Source organism: Geotrypetes seraphini, chromosome 8, assembly GCF_902459505.1.
Source record: "Geotrypetes seraphini chromosome 8, aGeoSer1.1, whole genome shotgun sequence".
Classification (NCBI taxonomy): domain Eukaryota; kingdom Metazoa; phylum Chordata; class Amphibia; order Gymnophiona; family Dermophiidae; genus Geotrypetes; species Geotrypetes seraphini.
Window position 1 is genome coordinate 179,484,360 of NC_047091.1, and position 14,958 is coordinate 179,499,317.

The 14,958-nt window shown below is 47.0% G+C and overlaps 1 protein-coding gene across 2 annotated transcripts in view; it reads left to right on the top strand.

The window, feature by feature from the left end:
- Positions 1-14,958, top strand: part of LOC117365012 (acyl-CoA dehydrogenase family member 11-like) — a 194,914-nt gene that overhangs the window by 72,663 nt on the left and 107,293 nt on the right. For both annotated transcript variants that reach the window (XM_033954838.1, XM_033954837.1), the window contains exon 7: positions 12,004-12,153. In XM_033954838.1, the coding sequence (XP_033810729.1) occupies positions 12,004-12,153 (150 nt within the window). The remainder of the gene's footprint in view (positions 1-12,003; positions 12,154-14,958) is intronic.

The following is a 14,958-nucleotide window of genomic DNA, read 5'->3' on the forward strand; positions in this document are numbered from 1 at the left end:
TCAGCAGCAACAGAAATTGCAACAATTCTTTTGACCAACTACTAGAGAGCTTAGTCAGAATTGTCCAATCTCCACAGGGCTCATTACCAGAGGCCATCCCACACATTTCTTGGGTCCTTCAAGTTGTGGGACAAGGCTCCACTCCCCACCTGTGCAGCACACCTCCAAACATTCCTCCAAAAGAGTCTACTTCAGGGGTGTCTAACCTTTTGGCTTCCCTGGGCCGCATTGGCCGAAAAAAATTTTTCTTGGGCCGCACAAACACTAACACTAGCCGATGAGCAAAAAAAAATGTTGAGCAGGTCCCAAATTTGCAATCACTAATATAGAAGATATACTGTACATCTAATATAACAAAACCCTAAGCCGCGCATGTGCATTCCCACCTGTGTGTGCCCGTTTTCCGTGAGCTGTAGGGCACCGCAGATAGGAGTGCTCATGCGCGCAAATCTTTTTTTTCCCCCTCTCTCCCCCGAGGCGGATGTCGGCCGCGGCGGCTATAGGCCATGGTGGCTGCAGGCTGCCGGCAGCTAGAGGTCCCCTGCTGACCCACCCCACTGCCGCCTGCGTTGGATTTGGTGCTTGCTTTCTCTGATGTCATCGCTCCTCACGCCAAAGTTAGAAAGGTATGGGGAAGGGGCGCGGACATGGGGTAGGGATAGGAGTGCAAAGGGGGGGGCGGAGAGGAAGATCGCGCCCGGAGTGGACCGACCACCCTCGCAACCCCCCCCCCCCTTACTACACCACATGTTGTCTGTGAACGGCTCTGGGGAAGATAAAAGCTGCGAGCTGAAGAATTAGAGTAAATTACTTTGCGAGAGTAGAGAGTAGGTGCTTTTTCCTAACAAAAGCCCTAATAACTGGAATAATGTTGTCTTATATATAAGACAACAGAGTGACTTGAAGACATTTAAAAGATTGCTATAACAAACGTTGGAGGAAGAGGAAGGAAAGGGGATGTTAAGACTACTGGATAGGAAAGGGGTGGGTGTGGGGGGGAGAGAGAGAGAGAGAAGAGAGAGATGTCAGACCAGGGAAAGGAAGGAGGGGGAAAAGGTTCCAGACTAAGGCAGGGGAAGGGAAAGAAAGAGATGCCAAACTAAAAAGGGGGGAAGAGAAAGAGGGGACAGAGATGCCAGACTGGGAAAGAGGATAAACATACCAGACCATAGGAGGGGTAAAGAGAGGGAAGTATGCCAGAGAAGCATAAGAGCTACCATACTGAGACAGACCACAGGTCCCAAAGAGTAGAACAAATTTATGCTGCTTAAAATAAAGCAGTGGATTTTCCCCAGATTCAGGGGAGGGAGTGGGAGAAGGGAGAGATGTTGGACTCAAGTGAGGAAAGGAGAGAGAGACAGAGACAGATGGATAAGAAGGACAGAGGGGCTACTAGGGGGATCAGGAGAGATGGTAGGGGATAGGGAGAGATAGACTTCAGGGAGTGTGGAGGGGGCAGGAGAGAGAGATGGTCTTGGGGAAGGACAGAGGGGGACAGGAAAGGGAAAGATGGCAAAAGGGGTGAAACAGGGTCAGAGAGAGATGGTAGAGGGTGTGAAAGGGGGAAAGGGAGATGGAAATGGTAGGCCCACTGCTGCTTTGGGGCACTGAGGGAGAAAAGGTTGGTATGTCAGGACTGCTGCTGCCGCCTCGGGTAAGTAAAGACCCTGTCGGGTGATAAATGCAATGGTGGATCTATGAGGGCCAAAAGGGTACAAAGGAAATGGTGAAAGGTGATGGGACTGGGATCAGTGGGAAGCAGGGTCCGGGCATGATAGAGGCGGGGCATGGGTGGGGTCAGAGTCAGGGTATAGGTGGGGCTATTCTAGCACCCGTTACTGTAACAAATGTAACGGGCTAAAACACTAGTATCTAATAATAAACCTTCATTAAAGGGACACTGTGGAGAGGAACCCAAAAAAGCAGTAATGCTTACTTACCCTGACTGAGTAATCCTCCACGTGTACCGCTGACAGTGGGAGCAGCCACAGGCTTCCGCATCCCCACTCTGATTAGCAGGGATGCATGCTCCTGGTTTTCCCATTCATCTCTATTACAGCTACGGTGAGCCTTTTCAGAAGTGAGCCTCATCAGAGCGGGGATGGTGAACCAGCTGTCAGCAGCGCACGTGGAGGATCGTTTAATCAGGGTAAATATTACTGCTTTTTTGGGCCTCCCACTTTGAGCATAGGCTCCCTCAAAATGAATATCTCCCCTGCTGTAGCTAGTAGGGATCCCCAAGCCTCACTAACTGACGGCCATCTCCTCCCCCTCCAACTTCCCAAGTTCTGCAGCTGGCAGCAATATTGCAGAGTGGCTGCCTTCCCTCCTCCCTGCCCCCCCTTGGCATTCACGCATGCATGAAAGCAGTGGCAGCTTGAGGATTTTGCCATTGGCTGCAAAGCTTGGGAGATTTGGGGTTGCAAGACTGGAGGAAGATGTCTCTAGTTGGCAGGGCTTGGGAATTCCCACTAGCTCAAATATTTATAAATAGCACTCAGGCAGGGAGAAACTTTGGTGCCCATAATTATGGGCTCCAGTCCCTCCCCCAAATCAGCTGTATATGACTACGCCACTGAATACAAAATAATTGTGATGCACATATCCCAAAGCTAACATATTCCAGTTAATAAATTCAGAATAAAACAATTTTTTTCTACCTTGTTGTCTGGTAGAACGGCTTCCATGCACCTCCTGCAGCTGATCTAGAAGTGTTCTCTCTGACGTTGCAACGTCAGAGGGAATACTTCTGAGTCAACTGCAAGAGGCACATAGGATCTGCTGCCTGCAGCTTTCAGCGAATGCTGCAAGAAGATGGAGGGCGCCAGCAAGACAGAAAACACCGCATCACCCTCAAGTGTGAGCGGGGCCACACAAAATACTTCATGGGGCCGTGGGTTGGACACCCCTGGTCTACTTTCTGTTCCCAGTGGATCATCCTCCTTCATCAAGAACTCACAGCTCTTCTGCAGCTCAGTGCCATCGAGCCAGTTCCTCCTCTGTAGGGGGGCCAGGAGTTGTACTCAAAATATTTCCTCATACCCAAAAAGACCAGGGGGGGGAGGCTATGACCAATTCTAGATCATCGTGCCCTGAACAAATACTTAAAGAAAAATGTTGGATGGTCTCCCTGGGAACTCTTTATCTGCTCTTGGAGAAAAATGACTAGCTTTGCAAGATCTCAAAGACACTCAGTTCTTCCAGCCCACAGAAAATATCTTCGATTTCAGTTGGGAACATGTAATTTTCAATACAAGGTCCTACAATTCAGGCTGGTATCAGCGCCAGAGTATTCACAAAATGTTTAGTTGTGGTAGCTGCAACAGCTTTCATGTATTTCCTTATTTGGATGACTAGTTGATCAAGGCAACAACACTTCAGACTGCTCTGTTGGCAATCAACTCAACCATATGTCTCCTGGAATTTTGGGCATTTGCAGTTATCAAAAATCTCATCTACAACCTCCTGCTGGCGATCTTCGGAGGGGGGGCCGTTGGGTCCGGCAGGAGGAGTTGGCACCCTCCTGCTGCAATCATTGGGGGGGAGGGTTGAGGAGCAGAGACTGATGGCCGTAGCCGCGTCCACTATGCCTGTGTTTTGTTTTGGGTTTTTTTAGAAAAATTGCCTCCCGATTGGCTTATTAGACAGCTGTAGGACGCACACAGCTGCCTACAGTCGGGAGTACTTTGCAGAATCAGGGCCACAATGTGCAGAGTGTTCGGATTCCAAAGCAGAGTTCAGATTCCAAGACAAAATTTACTACAAAAAAAGTTTGATTCCAAAACGTTCGAGTTCTGGGGTGTTCGGATTCCGAGGTACCACTGTACAACTTTGTCTTTACATCTTATCTCAAATATTGGGTCAATACTATGCCCACTTTTTTTCAAGTATCTCCCAGAACATCGTCTGCCAGAGTTCAGCATGTGCATTCCACTCTAGGTCAACTTCTCATGCATATGGTCCAAGCTGCATATGATGCTTTTGAGATGTCCTCCTGGGTCACTACTTTCTTGGTGGCAATGAGCCATCTAGCCTGGCTCCGCACCGTAGATATGAACCAGAATCTACAAGATTGACTGGCCAACATCCCATGCCAAGGCAATGAGTTGTTTGATGACTATTGAGGCAGCTACAAAGTGCTTATCAGAGCATGAGAAGTCGTTTGCCTCCATAGTCAGGCCAAAGATCAGGCCAAAGTCAGGCGAGATCCTGACAAGAACTGTAGCAGAAAGAGACTTGGGAGTGATTGTCAGGGAAGACATGAAGTCAGCAAACCAAGTGGAGCAAGCTTCATCCAAAGCAAGGCAAATCATAGGTTGCATACGCAGGAGTTTCATCAGCCGTAAACCTGAAGTCATTATGCCACTGTATAGATCCATGGTGAGACCGCACCTGGAGTACTGTGTGCAATTCTGGAGGCCGCATTACCGCAAGGATGTGCTGAGACTGGAGTCGGTCCAGAGGATGGCCACCAGGATGGTCTCGGGACTCAGGGAGCTCCCGTACGAGGAGCGGTTGGGGAATTTGCAGCTCTACTCACTCGAGGAGCGTTGAGAGAGGGGAGATATGATCGAGACATTCAAATATCTCACGGGCCGCATCAAGGTGGAAGAAGACATCTTCTTCTTCAAGGGTCCCGCGGCAACAAGGGGGCATTCGTGGAAAATCAGGGGCGGGAAACTGCACAGTGACACTAGGAAGTTCTTCTTCACTGAAAGGGTGGTTGATCGCTGGAATAGTCTTCCACTTCGGGTTATTGAGGCCACCAGTGTGGCGGATTTTAAGGCCAGATGGGATAGACATGTGGGATCTATCCGCAAAGATAGATAGCGAGGATCACTGGAGTGGGCAGACTTGATGGGCCGTGGCCCTTATCTGCCGTCTATTTCTATGTTTCTATGTTTCTAAAGCCGAAGCCTTCCACCTCTAAGGGTTATAGGCCTATTCCATCTTACCAGAGGCATTATTCTTTGAAGGCTACACCTTTTTCAAGGCCACCTCCTAAGAAATAGCAGTAGCAACGGCAGTGTAAACCTCAGACTCCTACTGCACCTAAGGTTTCTCAGTCTTTTTGACCAACTAACACAGAGCATAACCTCAATCGTTCTGCCTCTGTCATCTCTTTTTCCCATAGGGGGTTGTCTCCATCATTTTTATCAAAGATGGGGCTCATTACATCCGACCTCTGGGTCTTCACTATCATCAGAGAAGAGCAGACGGTTCCAACTCCGGAATCAACAGTACAGCCCACCCCTAAGAAGCGCAGAGTGGTGGTCATCGGAGATTCACTGCTGAGGGGCACCGAGGGACCAATCTGCAGACCAGACCTACAATCAAGAGAGGTCTGCTGTTTGCCAGGGGCCAGGATCCGGGATGTCACTGCTTGCATTGAGAGACTCATCAAGCCCCGAGACCACTTCCCCATGGTTCTAATCCACGTCAGAACCAATGACACCGCAAGGAGCAGCCCGGACAGCATACCTGAAGACTTCAGGGCCCTGGGGGAGAAGCTGAGGCGGATGGATGCGCAGGTAGTCTTCTCCTCGATTCTCCCTAGTGAGGGGCAAGGGCAGAGCCAGAGAGGATCGAATACAAAGGGCGAACGACTGGCTGCGAGGATGGTGCAAGGAGATGAACTTCGGGTTTCTGCACCATGGAGAAGCATTGCAAGGACTACAGGGACACGACGGGCTACACCTAACCAGAAGAGGGAAGAATGTCCTTGGACACCGCCTAGCCCGCCTACTCCACAGGGCTTTAAACTAGGTAAGTCGGGGGAGGGTACAGGCACAAACAACATACCAGGCGAACTAAAATGCCAATACATTTATGAGGCTGAGGAAAGTAGACACCGAAATTCTGGGTCAGGGGTGAGTGCACACACTTTTGAGTCGGGAGTAGGGTCACATCATATTTATGGGTCACATTGTAATTCCGGGTCTAGGGGGAGTACACACTGTAGTTCTGGGTATATGGGGAGTACACATTGTGGTTCTGAGCCTCAGGAAAGCACAAATAACACAAACAATGCTAAAGGTGTTCAAATAGCTCAAACAGGAATATCCCCACTGAGACATAACAAAAATATAACATGGAGGGCTATGTACGTCAACGCACACAGTTTAGGAAACAAGATCCTGGAATTGGAAACAGAAATAAGGAATGCCGACCTGGATGTGGTGGCGATATCCGAAACCTGGCTCACAGACTCCCACGGGTGGGACATGGTCATACCGGGTTACAACTTGCTTCGCCGGTACAGAGAGGGTAGGAAGGGAGGGGGTGTAGCATTATATACTAAAGATGACATTAAGGTCACGAGAATCTCAGATGTCCAGTATACTGGGGAATCCCTTTGGGTTAATTTGGCCAGAGGAAAGGACAAATGCTTGTATCTTGGCGTAATTTACAGACCCCCAAGACAACAGGATGACCTGGATATGGAAATAATCGAAGATATAGAAAATATCACCTTGCGTGGGGACACAGTATTGCTAGGTGACTTCAACATGCCTGATGTGGATTGGGTTACACTTACCTCTGCTTCCGGCAGCAGCAGGAGGCTATTAAACTCTATGAAAGGAGCAAGCCTCAGGCAACTGGTGTTGGAACCGACAAGGGATCAGGCAATACTGGACCTGATACTTACCAATGGAGAAAGTGTCACAGAGGTCTCGGTGGGCGACACATTGGCCTCCAGTGACCACAACATGGTATGGTTCAATATCAGGAAAGGTTTCACTAAATCTACTACACTAACCAAAGTCCTCAAATTCAAGGACACAAATTTCAAAGAAATGGGAGAATTCGTTCACCAGGCGCTACAAAGCCAAGAAGAAACCGATAACGTGGAAGACATGTGGTCGACTTTGAAAGCAACCATACAAGAAGCAACAAACCTCTATGTAAAATCAGTAAGTAAACGGCGAAGGAACAATAAGCCACAGTGGTTTACTGCGGAGATCTCAGACCTGATCTAGGAGAAGAAAAAAGCATTCATCTCTTACAAACAATCAGGGAAGCAGGACTCTAGAGCAGACTACCTGGCCAAATCAAAAGCCGTCAAAACAGCAGTCAGGGAGGCTAAATTCCTCATGGAGGAGTCTCTAGCAAAGAACATCCAGAAGGGAGATAAATCCTTCTTCAGGTATATCGGTGATAGAAGAAAAAACTCAGGCGGGATTGTACGTCTTAGGAAACCAGACGGAGACTATGTGGAAAAGGATTCGGAAAAAGCCCAACTATTAAATGAATACTTCTGCTCAGTCTTCACCCGAGAAGCGCCAGGGCTCGGCCCTCAGCTACAGACAAGGGTTGGCTCAGTTGACCAGTTTAGTAACTTTGAGTTTACGCCCAGCAGTGTCTACGGTGAGCCGTCAAAGCTCAAGGTTAACAAAGCAATGGGGCCGGACAACCTGCACCCCAGGGTGCTTAGGGAGCTGAGTGATGTCTTGGCGGAGACACTGTCCGCGCTCTTCAACCTCTCCCTTAGTACAGGCAGCGTCCCGTTGGACTGGAGGACGGCTAACGTCATTCCACTCCACAAGAAAGGCTCAAAGATGGAGACAGCAAACTACAGACCAGTGAGTCTAACATCGATAGTGAGCAAACTAATGGAAACTCTAATCAAACACCAATTAGATAAGATCCTGGATGAGGAGAATCTATGGGATCCCCGACAACATGGATTTACTAAGGGGAGATCCTGCCAATCCAACCTGATCAGCTTCTTTGACTGGGTAACGGGGAAGCTGGATATTGGGGAGTCCCTGGACATCGTGTACCTGGACTTTAGCAAAGCATTCGATAGCGTACCACACCGCAGGTTACTGAGCAAGATGAGTTCTATAGGATTAGGTAACACATTGACGAAATGGGTTGGGAGCTGGCTTGGAGGTAGGCTCCAAAGGGTGGTGGTGAACGGCACCCCCTCCGAAATGACGGAGGTGATTAGTGGAGTACCACAGGGCTCAGTCTTGGGCCCAATCCTATTCAACATCTTTATAAGAGACATGGCAGAAGGGCTTCGAGGTAAAATAACATTATTCGCCGATGACGCCAAACTGAGTAATGTAGTGGGCAAATGCACAACAGACGAAGATTCAGTGCCCGACAACATGATGCACGACCTACTCCTACTGGAGCGATGGTCTAGGACATGGCAACTCAACTTCAATGCCAAGAAATGCAAAGTTATGCACCTGGGCAGCCAGAATCCATGCAAGTCTTATACCCTTAATGGCGAGATCCTAGCAAAAACGGTAGCAGAACGAGACTTGGGGGTAATCGTCAGTGAGGACATGAAGTCTGCCAATCAAGTGGAGCAGGCTTCGTCCAAGGCAAGACAAATCATGGGCTGCATACGAAGGGGTTTCGTCAGTCGTAAGGCGGAAGTCATTATGCCATTGTATAGATCCATGGTGAGGCCCCACCTGGAATACTGTGTGCAATTCTGGATGGTCGCATTATCGCAAGGATGTGCTGAGACTGGAGTCGGTGCAAAGAATGGCCACCCGGATGGTCTCGGGACTCAAGGATCTACCATATGAAAAACGGCTTGACAAATTACAGCTATACTCACTCGAGGAGCGCAGAGAGAGGGGGGACATGATCGAGACGTTCAAGTATTTTACGGGCCGCATCGAGGCGGAGGAAGATATCTTCTTTTTCAAGCGTCCCACGACAACAAGAGGGCATCCGTTGAAAATCAGGGGCGGGAAACTACGAGGTGACACCAGGAAATTCTTTTTCACTGAAAGAGTGGTTGATCGCTGGAATAGTCTTCCACTACAGGTGATTGAGGCCAGCAGCGTGCCTGATTTTAAGGCCAAATGGGATCGGCACATGGGATCTATTCACAGGGCAAAGGTAGGGGAGGGACATTAAGGTGGGCAGACTAGATGGGCCGTGGGCCCTTATCTGCCGTGTATTTCTATGTTTCTATGTTACTCTCTTTACTTCCTTCAGATTCCACCAGATCTTCCCCCAAGAGAATATCCTTCCAATCTGTCGCAGACCACCCTTCTTCTTCAAGAAGCTCGAGCTCTCAACAAATTTCTTGTCAGAGAAAAATTTTGGATGCTGTCTCTAGCATCCTTGTATCCCCTTCTGGATCACAATGATTGTTTATGCTCTCTGGATCTCAAAGAGGCTTACACTCACATCCCCATTCATCCAGCCTCTCGCAAGTTCCTCAGATTTCAGGTGGGAAATCATCATTTTCAGTACAGAGTGCTACCTTTCGACCTGGCATCATCTCCCAGAGTTTTCACCAATTGCCTAGTAGTGATGGCAGCAGTTCTGCACAGTCATGGCTCCAGGACTTCCCATACTTGGATGACTGGCTCATCAAAGAATCAACATCTCAGGGGGTTATTGTAGCGACCCAATGGACTATTTGGTTCCTCCAACATAGACACTCAATTCATCGCCTTTCCATCACATTTTTTCTCAGTGGGGAACTCCTCAAATAAATCCATATGTGTCTCCCCACAACAACAAACTGCCTCAGTTTTGCTCCAGGATCTACTCTCCTCAACGCTTGGAGGCAGATTCTTTTCTTCTGGAATGGACGAGCAAATTCCTTTATGCGTTTCCTCCATTCCCTCTTATTCTCAAGACACTCGTCAAACAAACATGAACATGCCACCGTGATTCTCATAGCTCCTCGGTGTCCCAGACAACCTTGATTCTCCCTTCTACTTCAATTCAGCAGCAGGGAGCCACTACACCTACCAGTTTTTCTACTTCATCCCAACCTGCAGTCTCTGCACCTTACAGCTTGGTACTTTTCAATGTAAATGCTGATCTACAGTTTTCTCAATCTGTCAAAGACATTTTAGAGGCTTCCAGGAAGCCTACCACTTGGCAATGTTACAACCAGAAATGGACTAGGTTTTCTGCTTGGTGCACTCTTCATCACAAGGAGCCTCAGTCTACCTCCTTGTCTTCAGTTCTGGATTACTTGTTTCATTTATCTAAGTCAGGTCTCAAATCAACATCCATTGGAGTCCATCTCAGTGCAATTGCTGCTTTTCATCAGCATTTAGAGGGGATACCTCTCTCTACTCATCCTATGGTTTCCAGATTTATGAAAGGACTTTTCAATGTCAAACCACCTCTCAAACCGCCTCCAGTGGTTTGGGATCTCAAATGTTGTTCTTGCTAAATTGATGAAACCTCCATTTGAACCAATGTCTTCGGCTCATCTCAAATATCTCATTTGGAAAGTGGTTTTTCTCATTGCTCTCACGTCTACTTGCAGAGTCAGTGAGCTACAAGCTTTAGTAGCGGATCCACCTTTCACAGTATTCCATCACGACAAGGTTGTCCTCCATACTCATCATAAATTCTTGCCAACAGTGGTTTCAGAATTTCATCTCAATCAATCCATTGTACTTCCAGTGTCTTTTCCAAAGCCTCATTCTCACCCTGGAGAAACAGCTCTTCATACTCTGGACTGCAAGCATGCTTTGTCTTTCTATTTACAAAGGTCTAAGCCACAAAGATCTTCTCCTCAACTTTTTGTGTCCTTTGATCCAAACAAGTTGTGACATCCAGTTTCCAAGAGAACCATCTCCAACTAGTTGGCTGCTTGCATCTCTTTCTGCTATGCTCAGGCTGGACTGCATCTACAGGGTCGAGTCACAACCCATAAAGTTAGAGCCATGGCGACATCTGTAGCTTTCCTTAGATCTACTCTTATTGAAGAAATCTGCAAAGCTGCCACTTAGTCCTCAGTTCATACATTCACCTCTCATTATTGTCTGGATTCTTTTTCCGGACGGGATGGCCACTTTGGCCAGGCAGTATTACAAAATTTATTCTCCTGAATTTCCAACACTCCCACCATCCTATTCTGTTTAGTTTGGAGGTCACCCATATGTTGAGAATGTTCCTGCTTGTCCTGGGATAAAGCACAGTTACTTTAACAGGTGTTATCCAGGGACAACAGGCAGATATTCTTACAATCCACCTCCCATGGTTGGCTTCTTAGCTAGCTATCTGAACTGAGGAGATGCACGCCCTACATCGGGCGGGAAGGCATTTGTGCTTGAGTGGTGCGGCAGTTGCGAACTTTCCAAAAGTTCTTCAAGCAAGTCTGCTTGTGAATTTGTCCGCATCAGGGCTCCGTGGTTGACGTCACCCATATGTTGAGAATATCTGCCTGCTGTCCCGGGATAACACCTGTTACGGTAAATAGCTGTGCTTTTTCAATTAATAACAGAAATGCTGTAATCCCATAACAAGACCAGTAAAATATTTGGCACAGTTCACAAAAATGCTGTTCATAAGCTACCCAAGCTAATAATTATTTTCAGTTATCTGATGACTTCATTAGTCTCAATGGTAGCGAGTTTCATATCCCTTAGCCTTGATTACTACCTCATATCATCTTGGCATGCTGCCCACAAGTCTTTGGAGATTCATAGGTGTTATAGTTGATTATTGCTGCTATCAATTCACTTTTGTTGGACTATCACTTTGCTGCTATTGCTCTCTTTAATCTGGCCCAGAGGTTCTCAATGGGGTTGAGATCTGGGCTGTTTCCTGGCCAGTCCAGCAACTCAACCTTGTTTTCCTTGAACCAGGTAAGGCATTTCTTGGCTTTATGGCACTGGGCGCCATCCTGTTGAAAAATGAATTGGCATCAAAGATGTCTCTGGCTGAGGGCAGGACTTTTATGTCAAATTATCTTGGGGGCAGTGTTCAAAGTTTGCCTGTAAAATTGGCAGGTCCATAGGCATTTTATACCAACAGATCTGCAAGCTGATTTTTAAAGGTAAAAACTCCCTGTGGCATGGACAGCATGTGTACTTTCCCTTACACTGCTTGGGTTGGGTGTTGGGGAAGGAAAAGTTTTAGAAGGTACCTGTCAAAATATGGAAATACCTTCTGAAAATTGTCCTTTTAGTGTTCTGTCTATATTATATTCCTAAGAAAGAAATACCCTTCTCTTTTGGACTCCAGACATCTTTAAATGTTGTTGTTTCTCATTCCTAGGGGACCAAAGGGCTGTCACTTTTCTATCTGAAGATTCAAAGTGAAGAAGGGAAACTAAATGGCATTGAAGTACAGAGGCTAAAGGAGAAGCTGGGGACACGGCAAGTGCCAACAGCTGAGCTGTTGCTGGATGGAGCCAAAGCATTTAGGGTACGTAGTTAAATATATAACCCTTTGTTTAGATAGATCTTTTCTCTCCAGGGCCTCACATTGAACCAGTAGTTCTCAACCTATTCCTCAGGACCCAGCCAGCCGGTCAGGTTTTCAGGATATCCATAATGGAAATGCATGAGATTTGCATGCATTGGAGAGTAGTCATACAGATCAACCTTTTGTATATTCATTGTGGATATCCTGAAAATCTGACTGGCTGGGTATGTCCCAAGGATGGAGTTGAAAACTTCTGCACTAGACAGAGATGCTCAGAAATAGGGTTACCATATGGCTCCAGGAAAAAAAGAAGAATGGATTGAGACGTCTGGATTTTACTTCCATTGAAAGCATTGGAAGTAAAACTCAGATTCTGTAGCTCCTGGTAGACTGGTATAGTCCTTACGAATGGGTTACATACCTCACTGCCACCAGCAGATGGAGACTGAGAACAAACTTGTATATCGGGATAGCTTCCCCTCTTGCAATCCAGTCTTCCTCAGTCTCCATTAGCAGGTGGTAAGACAAATTCGGTTCACCTCTTAGTACTGTTGTAATTTTGTTTTGGACTCCTGGGTTCCCGTTTTGTGCCAGATAGAGCTTGGACTGGTCCTGTTTTGAGATCCGTCTGACCCTGGGGGTGTTAAACTCGGCAGGTCTCATGCTGGGTCCCTCCCTCCAACTTCCTCCACCTCCCCACATTTTTGTAGAGGTGCCTCAGCCAGCACCTGGTTGGTCAGGCTTCCAGATTTGAGAGCCATGAAATCTGTTCTGACTAAGTTAAAAAATTTTTTTTATAAATGATCTATCATAATAAATATTATTCTTATGTGACAATAACAAAATGAAGGGAGGGAAAAGGATTCAATCCTCCCCCCACTCTCTCCTTCTCACCTATACAATGTAACTTTTTTCCCTTTCCTCTCTTACTGCCCTCACACTCCAGTACGTCAAGTCTTTGTCATTTATGTTTAACTTAGACATTTTTTTGCACAAACTACTATATTTAATTCTTTTTTTAATTTTATTGTTAACCGGCCAGACAATTGTTTGATGGTCGGGATATTAAAAATCAATAAACTTGGAAACTTGGAATAATTAAATAATAATTGATAAAATCATTATAATTTATTAATATATAAAATTGTAATAAAGATAATATAAGATATGTTTTATATAAAATATATTATAGATATATCAAGTGTATTGTTAAAATAATTGTATGACAATTTATGACACTTGTTGTTATATGTAAAAATCAATAAAAAACTTAAAACGAAAAAAGCAAAAAAAAAAAACACAAAAAAATCATGCCTTTTTTCTGTATTTTCTAATCTAACCGGCACTTTTCTTTCAGCTACGGTGGTTTTTCAGCACAGTGAGCAGCCTGTGCAAGCGTTAAGCAGACCGGAGTGGTGGGGGAGTCTCGTTGGCAGCAGTTGCCGGCGGCCGGGATACCCCGCTGCATGTACCTCGTGAGTCGGCTTCAGATTGTGGGGAAGCCCGGGCTGTCCCTGACGCCTACGCGAAGGGTTCCCCAGCCGCCGACTGTCAGGGTGAAAAGGATTCCCTTGCCGCCGGAGTAGCTGAGGATTCTCTTTTCATGTTGGTTGGTTCTTCGGCCTTAGCGTCAGGAAAGTCCCAGGCTTTTCAGATGCAGCAGACCACAGGAGCTCCGATTTTAGCGGTTTCCTTCCCCATGTTCTGGAAATACAGGCGCAAGGTATGGCAGGGTCCCCTGCTGAGGCAGGGAGTCCCTTGGGGCCGCAGGGAGTTTTTCCCCCCTGAATTTATATTGGCACTATGTATGTGCTGGCGGCTGGAGGTTCCGTGCCCACTCCGGGGGTCTCGGGGAGGGGGGGAGGGTGATGCTCTCAATGTCTTCCCAGTAGTGCCCCATACAGCGGTGGTTTTGCCTCCTTCTACTCTTCTCTTATCCAAGCGCCTGAGGATATCTTGGGATGAGGATTTTTGTCCAGAGGAGCAAGATGTTATTGATGAGGACTTGGATCCTTGGGGAGATTTCCAGGATCCTCTTGGGGGGCCGGATTCCACCAGCGAGGGGTTCGAGCACCCCCCAGCTGGCGAAGATGCGTCTGTGGTATGCATTTTTCAGCTGGAAGAGCTTCATGAGCTAATTCTTCAGGTCTTCTCGGTTTTGCACTTTGAGGACACCGTGTCGTAGCCCCCGCGTTTGGTGGACCCCCTTGCTTAAGGGGATCCGCTCTGCTTCCAGCTCTTTTCCTAGGCATCAGGATATTCAGGACATTATACTCGCACAGCGGCAGGTGCTGGAAGCTCCCTTTTGTTTTGCGCACTCCATGGCTCATCTGTGTCCCATTCCTGAAGGGGATAGGGAGACTCTGAAGTCGCCTATGGTGGATGCAGTGATCTCGGCCATCTTTAAGAGGCATACCGTTTCTATTGAGGATGGTGTGGCCTTGAAGGATCCTGAGGAGTGTAAGTTGGAATCCCTCCTTAAACAGAGTTTTGCGAAATGTGGCGGGCTGGTGGCTTGGGTGTATTTTCGCTGGGTCGAGCATGTGCTTGACAGTAAATCTGGCAAAGATTGAATTGGATGCGTCTTATCTTTCAGATGCCATGTATAATATAACAATAATAATATAACTAAACTAAACTAAACCTTAAGTTTATATACTGCATCATCTCCATGGATGTGGAGCTCGGCACGGTTTATATACCACAGGACCGTGAAGTTCTATGCGGTTTACAATAATTAAAAGATGTTACAGATTGAGTGAATTTAACAATGTTCTGCCGGTCGACATTGATTAAAAGATGCTT